This window comes from Frieseomelitta varia, unplaced genomic scaffold, assembly GCF_011392965.1.
Source record: "Frieseomelitta varia isolate USP_RPSP 00005682 unplaced genomic scaffold, Fvar_1.2 scaffold_229, whole genome shotgun sequence".
NCBI lineage: Eukaryota > Metazoa > Arthropoda > Insecta > Hymenoptera > Apidae > Frieseomelitta > Frieseomelitta varia.
Window position 1 is genome coordinate 31,881 of NW_025109956.1, and position 12,919 is coordinate 44,799.

The 12,919-nt window shown below is 30.3% G+C and overlaps 1 protein-coding gene and 1 long non-coding RNA gene across 4 annotated transcripts; both read left to right on the top strand.

Annotated features, from left to right (window-relative positions):
* Positions 1-337: 337 nt before the first annotated feature.
* LOC122527633 (elongation of very long chain fatty acids protein 6-like) lies at positions 338-6,360 on the top strand. The gene is made up of 3 exons (XM_043651988.1): positions 338-480; positions 2,307-2,686; positions 5,442-6,360. Exons 2-3 carry the CDS (start codon positions 2,358-2,360, stop codon positions 5,959-5,961), a joined length of 849 nt encoding a protein of 282 aa, XP_043507923.1. The 5' UTR covers positions 338-480; positions 2,307-2,357; the 3' UTR covers positions 5,962-6,360.
* A 499-nt stretch (positions 6,361-6,859) lies between these two features.
* LOC122527634 lies at positions 6,860-12,505 on the top strand. 3 transcript variants are annotated; one of them, XR_006306381.1, is made up of 3 exons: positions 6,860-9,217; positions 10,100-12,200; positions 12,289-12,505. It is a non-coding gene; the product is annotated as an uncharacterized LOC122527634 (long non-coding RNA). The 3 variants fall into 3 exon arrangements; XR_006306382.1 differs by having other exon boundaries at positions 12,293-12,505; XR_006306380.1 differs by having other exon boundaries at positions 10,100-12,505.
* The last annotated feature ends 414 nt before the right edge of the window (positions 12,506-12,919 follow it).

The following is a 12,919-nucleotide window of genomic DNA, read 5'->3' on the forward strand; positions in this document are numbered from 1 at the left end:
ATGAAATAAAACTAGATACTTAAATGTCACCCAACTATTTCGTATTTTTCTTTATAATTTCTTAATAAAACGAAACTTGAGATCAAAAGACATTAAATTTTTTTGCTTGCGTCATATTTTACTCTGTGAACTTCTTTAAATTAAGAAATGACAAATAATCGAAAGTTGACAAATCTGACGTTTAGAAGTCACGATTGAATAATTTTATAGTTTACTTCCAGTCAAAAGAAAAACATTTTGCTAAATCGAGCATATTTTAATACACTTTACATAAATCCATGCTAATTAGTACGTCAGGAGTGGGATACCGAAGAATGGTCATGCTGCAAACGACTATTATTCAACTATTTCGTTATTCAGTCACATGTACGAGAGGAAGCAACATTTCACGAAATTTAGATCCAGGAACTATCTACACAGAAACTCAAACTTATATTGAATTGGTTGAAAGTAGTGATTGGTTGAAGGAATAATATACAGGTACTCTATTTTTTAACAAACATATGAACTAAATTAAAATTAATAATTTATTGTAGTGAAATAATTATAAGATACAAAAATTCCCATTTTGGGGGAGGGAGTTAATTATTTATAGTTGGAAATTAATTATTAATAAAATTACTAACATATAATGCAAATCATTCATCTCTAACATCATTTACAGTTAAAATAGCACCCAAAAAGAAGTGAAACATTGACAGACTTGCGATGTTTATAAGAATCTTCTACTGTTGTTGAAATGTTACACTTTTTATACGTTTATACGTTTTTACACAAATTGATATCTTCAAGAACATAATTGAATATAAGATTGTGTATTATAATATGAAAAACGACAAGATCTTCCTTTTTATATTCATCACTATCTTCGTCTTTCATATAATAGATTTTACAAAATTAAAAATAAAGTATCTCTTAAATTGATAATTTTTCGATATACTTTTTTTTATAGAGGATATTGAGCTATTGAGTCGATTAATTAATCAATCAAAAATATATCATTTGATATAAAAAAGTGACGGTTATCTCAAAATTTCCGAAATGTTTCCATCTAAAAAAAAAAAAAAAAAAAAGAATACATTTATTACAAAATTTGCTGTTTCAAACCATGCATAAAAAATTTTTTCATACAACATATACTTTAGGAGAAGTTACACAAACCACTTTGTATATGTATTTGATATACAATTATATAAATAATGTAATAATATATAATTACATATAAATAATTATATTATATCATATAAAGTTATATTAAATAATTATATTATATCATATAAAATTATGTTATTTGTATATAATATAATAACGACTTGTGGACAACCGACTGGAAAGTAATTCTGCATGTAAAAATGAATTGAAAAAAGAAAGAAAATTTTTTGTTCGAGACTTTGTTTTCGAGAAAATCGACTTTAAGTATTTTTTAAGTTTAAATTAAATTAATTTTCTTACTGCACAGTAGTAAATATATTACGTGAGAAAATAATGTAAGCAAATTACAAAGCAACTTTATGCATTTATGCAAATGTTTCATTAATTAAATATTCAAAATTAAGTAAAGTGAAAGTTATAATTGAAGTAAAATGACATATAACTTTATGTATTTCATTGACGTCGTCTATATTAAATTCTTCGAGTGTTAAGAAAAATCTTATCTCAGATTTCAATGATGAAAATACACTAGTATGTATAAGTATTTGGACACTTTTAAATTATTACAATATAAAGTACAATTTAAACTTCTTTAATTTAATCTTAATACATGTAGTTAATAGAGGAAAAGAATAATATGAATAATGTAATTATAATAATGAGTTCCTAGTATGAATATGAATAAACTGCATCGAAAATAACATTATTCATATGAAATTAATTATTACAATGCAAAATGGTTATACAATTCATTTCAAAGTTTTAAATCGAAATATCTTGTTAATCAGACATTTTCGAGAGAAATGTTAAATTGCACAAGTTTAACGATTTTAGGGGAGGAATACATATAACATAAGTATCCTATTAATTTTTTTATTTATGAAACTTCAAATAGATGTTTTTCTTGGCTATTCTTATTCTATGCAAAGGGAAAAAGAAGGAACTTCAATTTCGGTCATTTTTTTTTTTTTTTTTAAATTTCGAACACCATTTAAAGGAAAGAGAATTTATTTTAATTTTGCTATTCTTACACTAAAGAATGAATAATTAATTCTTTTATTCGTTACTATCAGATATAAAATATTATCAATAATACTTGCATCCTTCTACTTGTTTTACTACAAAAATAATCTTAATTATTTTATTTTTAATAGATTGGCAGCTGTGTGCTTTTCGGTCTACGATCAGATAAAAGATATTTCAAAATGGACGTACAAGTGGATCATGTACATATTACGCAACCTAGTTACTTTTATGTAACCGATTTCGAAAAGAATTTTAACTACAAAGATGGTCACAAGTGGATGAAGGATAATTATATAATCCCTTTCTATTGCTGTGCTCTTTACCTTGTGCTAATTTTTGGTGGGCGTTATTACATGTCGAATAGACCAAAGTTCGAATTAAGAGGACTGCTTGCTATTTGGAGTGGATCTCTCGCAATATTATCTATTATTTGTTTTGTTAGAACGCTACCGGAAGTTTATAACATATTAAGCAATCATGGATTCTACCACAGTATTTGTACAGCTAGGTAATTTCACTTCCATATCTTATTCTTGAAAATAATATTTGTTTCAGTATTCAGTCCATCCTTATATTAGACATTTAAAGAATTGAAGCGTTATTCGAGTAAAAAATAGATTTCGAATATTGTTTTTATTACAATAACTCTCATTCGTCCCTTATGCAAATTTGGGAAAAAATTTTTTTTTTTTAAATGTTACATTATTTTGCAGCGTAAGTATAAACACAGAGGTGAAGTTCTGTAACATTCATTTTTCTGTGTGTGTGTGTGTGTGTGCAATATTCGTGATACAATTTTCTTCGTTGCAACAAAATTGCAAAGTTTGTATTGTGTAATAGTTGCAACTCACTACCTTCTAATTATTATACAACAATTATTCATTCAGTGTTCTAGTTCTTTGAAAATATATGGTTATTTATGTGCATTTGTTTTGAATTTGTAGCTGCAGTAAATAAAAATCCAAGAAAACGATCATAATATTAGATAAAACTTGTAAATGTTACATGTAGTGATAAAATGTCGATGTAAAATTGAACAGCTGTACGTAAAAGTAGAATTTCTATACGAATCATATACATAATTAAATAGTAATTTACTGCCATTTATTGCTAATAAAAGAATTTGTAAAGTTAACTATTTAATAAAATTTCAAATTGAAAAGATAAGGGAAGACTAAGGACATTAATCATAAAACAACACTGCATTTATCGATTGTTTGTTTGTCTACATTATATAATATATTTTCTTTTTTCCCGGCATTACAGAAGCATAATCTACGAGCGAAAAATATGTTATATGTGTGAAGTAAATTCGTAAACGTTTTGTTACAAAGTTATAAGCAAATTTTGAACATAGCTTGAATCTATGCGTAGTAACAAATACAAAATTTAATAACTCTATGTTTCTTGCTTTCCATTTTTGAACAATTCTAAAACAAGATGTACAGTACAGTAGTAGATATAAAAGCGAAGAATTAATTTAACGAATTAATAATAAAGTAGTTGGGATGTAGCGAATTACTCAAGAAACTCAGAATGTAATAAATTTCAAGTTACATCGATGTTAAACTTGCCGATATAGAGAGTGGTCATATTGAAATTAAAATTTAAGAATTTTTAACGATTTTCGTGCTTTAAATAATATCTTCTAAGTATAGACGTGTGTTCAATACTTGCTCAATACAATTTTGTAACAAAGCTTTTGTAAGTAAATCTCATATAATATTTCTTCTTATTTTATTAACTATGCCTTTATAATCTTGTCGGAGAAGCAGAAAATACAATATACAACTTTATTTGTTTTAATTCGTATTTGCGACCTTGTTACTCTATGAAGTTTACATCATATAACAATTTTCTCAACTAAGGTAATGATTATTGTTTAGTCAAATCCACATATATAGGGTGTTACAAAATATGTAAACTATATGTTCATAATCACGATTATGAATGTCAAGCATTAAAAATATATAATATGAATGCTATTTAAAAATATAATTTCTTGGATTTTTGTTTTCGCTTTTTGCACAAGAATTTCTTAACAAGAAAAGTACAAGAAACAATACGTTAATATCGTAGCTAAAACAGTTACAAAAGTGTAACAGATATTTATTGGTCATCATATCTTTTGAAATGTTTTAAAATCACTCTCAATTTTGAGAAGAGTATTTCCTACAATGACAAAAGGAATAAAAACAATTGTAATGATTTATGCTACTAAAACGTTCCTCATAAAGTAAATAACTTTGACGAATATAAAGTAATTATAATTATTGATCAACGAAACAATCATTTTCTTTCACCAATGTGGAAAACGACAGAACTTTCTATGGGACCTGATATAGACAACAAATAATAATTAAAATTATAATCATATGAAAATTTCTATAAATAATGCCTAATGTTGTTTACACATGACACCGTGATACCATACGCCATCGATTTGCCGACTATTCCAACAAAATACGTAATACTTTGTCACTAGAAACAAACGTTTTGCTAACACTCTGTATATTGTGACATATGTATATTAGAACGATTTTGATCTACTAACAATGTTGGATTCCATGTAATTTAGAAGAGTTTATTCCTTGTTACAGTCGTGGTCGTGTATGAAATAGTACGATTTAGAATGTTCTTGTACAATATAGAATATAATATAGAATGTCTTTATAATGATGTAGAAAGATCTAATGATGTAGAATACTCTTAATGATGTAAAATGTCTAGAATACTTTGCTATGAATGTCTAATGCTATCGAATGTCTCTAAAGCATGTCCTTATATATATATATATATATATATATATATATATATATATATATATTTGGTTATCATCGTCAAGTAAAAGGGGAAGGAGCATAGATGACTCAACATCTATTGGATCTTGCCCTTATAACTAACTATTCACAGTCCACTTTTATATGGACTGTTGCTAGCTCATTGTCAGTATTTGCATAGATTCAATATTGCCCGGATTCGGTCATCCAACAATAATAAGCTTATTAACAAGTGCAATTTTTTACTAATCGCAAATTTTTGCTTTTAAAGAAATAAGTATTTCTTTCAATATATTTCTATAATTTAAAATAATAACAAACAGTATTTTATCGATTATTTTTGAAATATAAAACAAGTTTATTATATCGAAGAAATCGATCATATCTCTAATGCTGATATAGATGTCATAGTTTTTAAAGTACGTAATAATATTTCGGACGTATAATATTAAATCATAATAAAAACAATTGCCTTCTTTGCAGCACTGCATATGATCCTGTTAACTGTCTTTGGTTATGGTTGTTTTGCTTATTGAAAGTGCCAGAATTAGGCGACACATTCTTCATTGTGTTACGGAAGCAACCATTGATATTTCTACATTGGTACCACCACGTGACAGTTCTCCTTTATACATGGTACTCTTGCGTAGAAATCTCAGGATACTCCAGGTGGTTTGTCGTAGTAAACAGTTTCATTCATTCTTGGATGTACTCTTATTATGCTTTGAAAGCAATGGGATTCAAACTACCAAAATGGCTCGCCATGACAATTACTACACTACAGATAGCGCAAATGTTTTGGGGTATACTTGTAACTGTATCGGCGTATTATTACGCGTATATTGCTCAAGTTCAGTGCAACGTTCCGGTTAAAAATCTCACATTTACTACGTTAATGTACCTCAGCTATCTTATCTTATTCATCAATTTTTTCAAACAAACTTATTTTTCTAACAAACGTGCAAACAAAGTCGGAAGGAAAAGTCGAACTAAGACTGAGTGAAATATGTAAAAGCTAGTACTACTTTGTGAAAATATATTTTGTCGAGATCTCTTGCCGCTGGTTGTTTTCTACAGAAAAAAAAAAAAAAAAGAAAAAAATAGTTGACTCATATGTGTCGGAAACTTATTAATTCAAGAGATGTTCTAACTTTAATTTTTAATATCTATCGCATAAAAAATAAGGACAATATCAATACAAAAATATCGATCCTGTCAAAAAATTAGAGTTAATAATTTTACACACACGCGCACGCACGTAAATTTTTTACAATGCGTTACAAAATACATTTAAATCTCTATACGTCTATTTACAAGATTTAGATTGTTGTTTCCCACGTTGTTCAATTCCATAAACTGAAATGTACAAAGAAATTACAATTATAAACATTATTCTTAAAAATTTGCCTTAAAATTCACAATTATTTATACTGTTTTCCTATAATAGACAAATTCGTGAAAATACTATTGTCTATGTTGATTTCTATTATCATTATCTATCATTTTCTCTTTATGACAAATTTAATCTTATAAATCAGCGTGACGGGAATCGAATTTAACAACAAAATTAATAAATCTAAAATGTGCATTATCCAACTACTTATAATTTCTGTCTCTGTTTCCAATCGTTTCGTTCTCAATTCTTTGTCTTTATTTTAAGTTTCTATTATTCTTCTGTTCTTAAGGATATATTCTGTGAGTAAGTAAATAAATAAATGAACGAATGAATGAATTTTGTAAAATCTTGTAAAAGACAAGGAAAGATAAATGCCATCTAGAATTCACATTGTCCTTGTGTTTCATGCAATAAGTTTTATAAAATTAAAAATAAAGTATCTGCTAAACTAATACTTTATTTATATATATTGTAGTTATCGGTTATTATAATTAGGTGTAGGTAATTATAATTTTAGTTATGTTTAATTATATAAACCAGATGGCCTGTTTGTTGATAGAAATACGATAAAATATGAATGTAATGCAAGAAGCATAATGTAGGCATGGAACGTTTTTTTTTTGTAAAAAGCAGAGTCGAGCGAGTTGAAGAACCTTGAGAGTCGAGAGAGTCGTGAGAGGGCATTCAGAAAGAACCGTTAAAAGTGTCAATTGTGTTATTAAAAGTGTTTATTTGATTTGTTAATTCGTGTTGCTTGAATGTTATTTGCTTTGTTTAACTGTTTGTTGTTCTATCATCATTACTTTTGTAGGCAATAATTTCACAAATAGAATTTTCGTCAACAACAAAGCGTGTATTTCCTTGATAAAACGGAAGACTGGTTCGGACGTGCGATCTTGACGACGTTCTCCCGACAGAGTGTCGCCTGGCTTCGTGTCCTCGTTCGGGTATCCTCCTCGGTCCAACCCTCGTCCGGATACCCTAGCTCGGTTTACAGGCGTCGGTCATAAACATTGGAATCGGCCCGTGGTCCTTAATCTCGAGTGGTCTCTTCTACCGAATAGCCAAGGAAGTCTTCCCACGCCTACGGGCGGCGTGGCTAACATTTGCTTACACTTTTATTAAATAAACATTATTTATATTATATCTCTAGAATATCTTTTTAGAAAGAACTTTTTATAAAGACCGAGCTGAATCGATCAAAAATCATGGATTAAAAACCGACTGATTCAAAAAATGATTTTATTGAAGTATTCGATGATATGAAATCTTTGAAATTTAGGCTGACTTTGTACTCTCCGAAAATTCTTTACTCAAAAAAAAAAATCATTATTGATATATTATGGCTATCTCTGTTTCTTATTAACGGAGATTTTCCATATCTCCAATAATATAACAAAGATATTTAAATCAATACTTTAATACTGTGGGATACTGTGGGAATTCTGAGAAAAGGCCCAGAACTTTCCCCAGTGCCCAAGAGACGATCGTCACCTGTGGAGTGCCACTTGGGATGTTGTTTAGAGTGAAGGCTATGCCTCGAAATATTTGTATAAAGTCACCCAGGCCTAGGTCTTAGAAATATTAAGGATACGAATGTGTTTGTGTGCATGAATGTGTGAGAAGAATAACGAAGCTTTGAGAAGGCATATTCCAAAGAAATTAGGAGAGAGACATCAGAGAGCAGCGAGTCGCGAGAGTATAAAGATTATAGAGAGTTTCGAATTGAGAGAGAATGCAGAGAGTGTAGCGAGTTTTAATATGAGAGCGAGTTTTAATCTGAATATTTTTCTGTTACGGCTGCATTAGAACTTTTGTTTTCTATCAAATCCCAGAAAATTCGAAACTCGTCCGGGATTCCCACAATACTTATATTATAACATGTAAACATATTTTTCAAAATTTAGGACTTGCGCGCCACTCATCAACTGAAGTGTTTATATTCGCACATTTGCGACGAAAGTGATACAATTGAAAAAATTATATTCTTCAAAAGAAACGAAAACCAGTTTTAGAACAAAATTAGAAATTTTATTAATCAAAAGAAAAAAAAAAAAAGAAGAATGATAGAGAAGAATTTTTTATCCTATTAACGCGTATTTGTTCACAATAATTATCGGTATAAAGTTCATACAATAAAGTATATCCACATAAATCAGAATTATTATTATTATTATTATTTCCAATATCTTGGAAATATGTTATTTTGTGCTATCGATCTTGGTATTTAAATTTCGTTGGGCTTCAGTATTGAGATAACTTTAGCTTTTCTCCAGTTGTTGATGAAGATTTTATGGATTCATATACAATTATACAAAAGTCTTAAGAAAAAAAGGCATTTCTTCCAGGCATTATAAGAGATGTTTAAGCAATCTATTTGATACTTTTTAGATTTATTTGAACTATCTTCTGTCAGTTTTGGTCGATCCCCGGAGAGCGTGATGCCTGTTAAAAAGTCTCCGGACAGAATCGGTGGAGCTGAAAGTTGAGCTATTATTTCTGAGCTAATTTTTCAAGGTCTTGCAAATCAAGGGGGGAAACTATTAGGAACGTAGATATCGCAGATGTGAATTCTTTTTGGGAATGAAATAGATATTGCGACGGCTTCAAAGTTTGAATTTAGAGGGATTTCAGTAGAATCATATTTGTCTGAAATTACAATGACCACTTCTCCGCTGGCGTTTTCATTTGCCCGGTTTCTGACAGTTGGATGGTACCATAGCACCGGTTGCTACGTACTCATCACTATGGATACGAGCGAAGACTGCTGGTTAGAGACACCGTGCGTGTGGCGCGTTTCTTTTTCGTCTTCGTCAGAAGTATTGCGAGGCTCATGGTGAGAAGCACGTGCGAAACATATATTGTAAATATACTCTTTGTTAATTCCATTGTAAAATATAGAATATGTATTAAACAACTTATTTAAATCCATTTGGTGAATTCCACGGAAACCTAATTCACCACATTGACGAAGGTACTGAAATGTTTTAGTGTAGGCTGGTGATTTTTTTTTTGGAGGCAGATAGAATATCACGGGTGAATTTGTTTTACGAGAATTTGAAGTTGTTCATAGTGGGTATAGTAACCGTTTATGTTCCGCTGTATTATTGTTTTCATAATGAATTATGGGGAAGCTTTGGATTTGGAATTTGTTGCGATTACGGATCTTATGAAAATTCGATGTCGGATTCAGATGAGCAGCTGAATGACGATCTTAGTGAGCAGAGTCGATGTATTCTATTTTTTATGCTTCTCTCGTTTAGGTGGGGGTAGATTTCTTAAAGAAATAAGCATAATTAATTAGCATATTTTAAACAGATATTCATGGTGAAAAGGTATACCATCACCTTTTAAAATTATAACAAATAATATACATATATCATTTAAAGTTTTTTTTTGAATCTTACATACTAAACCGCAACTAAGACTTTTTCTTAAAATGCGGTTAATTTTGCCTTTACTTTTTTTTTCCAAAACTAATACTATGTATGCTTTTCTAGAAGTAAAATAGATCTAGATTTTGAGTTGTAATAACTTTTTGAGAAAATTATTTCACTTCATGTTCCTCGTGATATTATATTACGTCAATTACGCACCAGAGGTTCGTATGACAAGATAATTGTAATTATCTATTTATTATTGCAAGCTTGACAATGCACAACATCTTTCGAGAATCACATTTGTATCAATTATTTTATTTATTCATTAATAATAATCATAAATTACTTGATACTTCTTGTTTTAGGCATTGCACGCCGGCAACGACTGTCCCAGACGCCTGAGATTATCGGAGAGTTTCCACAAACCCCTATAAAACACCCAAATCGCCGCATATCCCCCATCTCGTGTGCTTTGCGAAAGTCACTTTCCTCAACGCCCGGGCCACAAAGGAATTGAGAGTCTTGTGAGAAGAGTAAATTATGCGGTGTTTCGGGATCACGAGCCAGACTCATCAGTGAGGCTGAATGGCGGCGGCGACCTCTGCCCCAGAAGCCTTGAAGCAGCACACTGCTACAACTATTGGACTAACAGTCGAATTATACAGAACGAGGAATGAGGCGACTACCCATTCTTGACCAGTACGCAAACAGCGCTGTTTAACTTGCACGATCGCCGTTAATCCACCAGTTACTCATAGCTGTACCCGTCGTTGGGATTTATTGATATGGAACTTAAATATTAACAGCGAGACATAATACAAGGATAAATATGTAAATAACGCAAAAAAGAACGAAATATGTAAATGAATCCAATAACGGATAAAGCCAGCGGTGAAAGAAGACAGAAATGAGAGTAGGATTTAGGATCTATGCGTAAGACCTACAATGACAACAGCAGCCAAGATGTTCAGTAAACGTCACAAAATAAACAGAGTAGTGATATACTCAAGTGAAGGCCTACGTTATTTACATATTTTAATCAAAATTGAGTCACAACAGGACAAACGTCGGGACAAAACGATAGCACGCTCTAAAAATTATTAAATTTCCTTTTATTAAACAAATAGTACGGAATTTTCTTTATTCTTCCGTAGTGTGTAGTGTATTTTCCAGTTTGTATAAGTAATATAAATCAAACATTTACAATACATCTTGTGTTATTAAAAAAAATATATGATTATATTTATCGAGTCAAAGTAATAGTACATTTCGTGAAATGCAGTAGGTAGAAACAAGATAATGATGTTTAATGATTAATATGGCCTTTGCATTTAATAATGGCAACAATTCTTTGAGATAGAGATTTATATAGGTTTTAATTATTTTTGGTTTATTTCTTCCTTCTTACAATATATTTTTTTAATTTATTAATATTTGCGTTTTCCATTTCAATATACGACACTCGACAAATTCCTCCAATAATTTTCTATAATATTTAAATCCGGAGATTTGGCTAGCCATTCGAAAAAACGAATTTTTTTTTTATTTGTATGTTTTGATATTGCTTTCGTGATATGCACGACCGGTTACCATGTTGAAAAATATAAAAAAATACTTTTTCCCAACACTTCGTGTCGTATACGTGTTAATTTGGTCTTCAATCATTTCAATATGTTTTTAACTATTTAATTTTCCTATAATAAATTTTCCTACTTCCATCTTACCGTGTTAATCAATACCTCCGTAAATCAATTATACCGCTTCTATGAGTCGACGAAACAAAAGTTGTTGCTCCTTTCGAAATCATGATGACGTGTAGTGCAGTAGTAGAGATTCGTCTAAATTCAACCTTTTTTTATCGGTAAATCTGATGTAATAATCTACACACTCCTACTAGTTTACGAGATACGAGAATGTGCTATCATTTCATCTCCGGATGTAGTACGACTTTAACAATTTCTGGACATTCATTATCGTATACAGAGTACCATAATATTATATGTCGCAACAGTCAGTATCCTTACACTTTATTTAAGTGGAAATTAACGAAAATATCGAACTATCGAGATATTTGCAAAGAAGTAGTATTGTTAGCAGTACAGTGAATTGAACTATAGTCAATTAATTATGTAATGACGTGACATTAATTATGTAGAACAATTATGCGGCCGTGACAACGTCTTATTATATGGCCGTGGCATAATAAGAAGTTGGATACAATTACATTATCACATAATTCAGACCTGTTGAACTTTCTCCCCTCTGCAAGTTGTGACGCCAATTCCCCTTCTTCATTTTTTCGAAGGAAAATGCACACACAACCTAACCCAAACAACGCTCATTCGATCGAACGTTTCCTCTACTACGTTTGGTCTGCTGTCATATGCCACGGCACAGTCGATAGTACAATCGATGAAACTGATACTTTTGAAACGTGGCGCACGTCAACGAAATTGAAATGCAGCGGTAAGGCTCATGTGGTCTAATTCACCAATTCTTCTAACTCTGCTGATTAACTCTGGATGATAAAACTGATTCTTACATTGCTCCTCAGACAGATTCATGAGATTTTCGTTTTCTCTTTCAAAAAATTTCAAGGAGAGTTAAGTTGAGGAGTGGGGAACATGTTAAAAACAATCAGGAACGATGAGAACGAACTTCGGTCGAACTTATTATATTTCGATGACGATACTTGTAAATACTTTGTAATTAGTCGTACTTTTAAATTATAAATATTTTATTAAATCAATTCGTGTGTTCTTAGACAAACATGAATATTGAGAGAACAAATTACATGACACATAAATAAACAATTTCCTTGTCCTTGGTAACTTGTAATTTTATACGTCAGAAACCGATCATATCGTTCAACTGCTCGATCTGCGAAAATCGCGTCATCTTCTGCATATTAGGTAAATAATCACTTTTAATCTTAATACTGCAACATTTTATATTGTAATTTCTGCAATTATATAATTATTCAAAAATCAAAGATAGACGTACGAATCTTAAGTGTTATTTTATAAATTATAAGGAACAAAGTAAAAGGAATATCGTTTGTAACAAAATGGCAATTGTGTAAAATAAATTTTGAATGTGTAACTTCTTCAAGCGATGCAGAAAATTTTTAACATGGGTTTAGTTCACGAAATAATTATTTATGCAAGTTAAATTCGTTTCTGACT

What these genes read in the sequence shown, in the direction of transcription:
- LOC122527633 (XM_043651988.1), top strand. Translation starts at nt 2,358, where the DNA reads ATGGACGTACAAGTGGATCATGTACATATTACGCAACCTAGTTACTTT. An exon ending in CACAGTATTTGTACAGCTAG is followed by an intron (nt 2,687 to 5,441) that starts GTAATTTCACTT and finishes CCTTCTTTGCAG; the next exon opens with CACTGCATATGATCCTGTTA.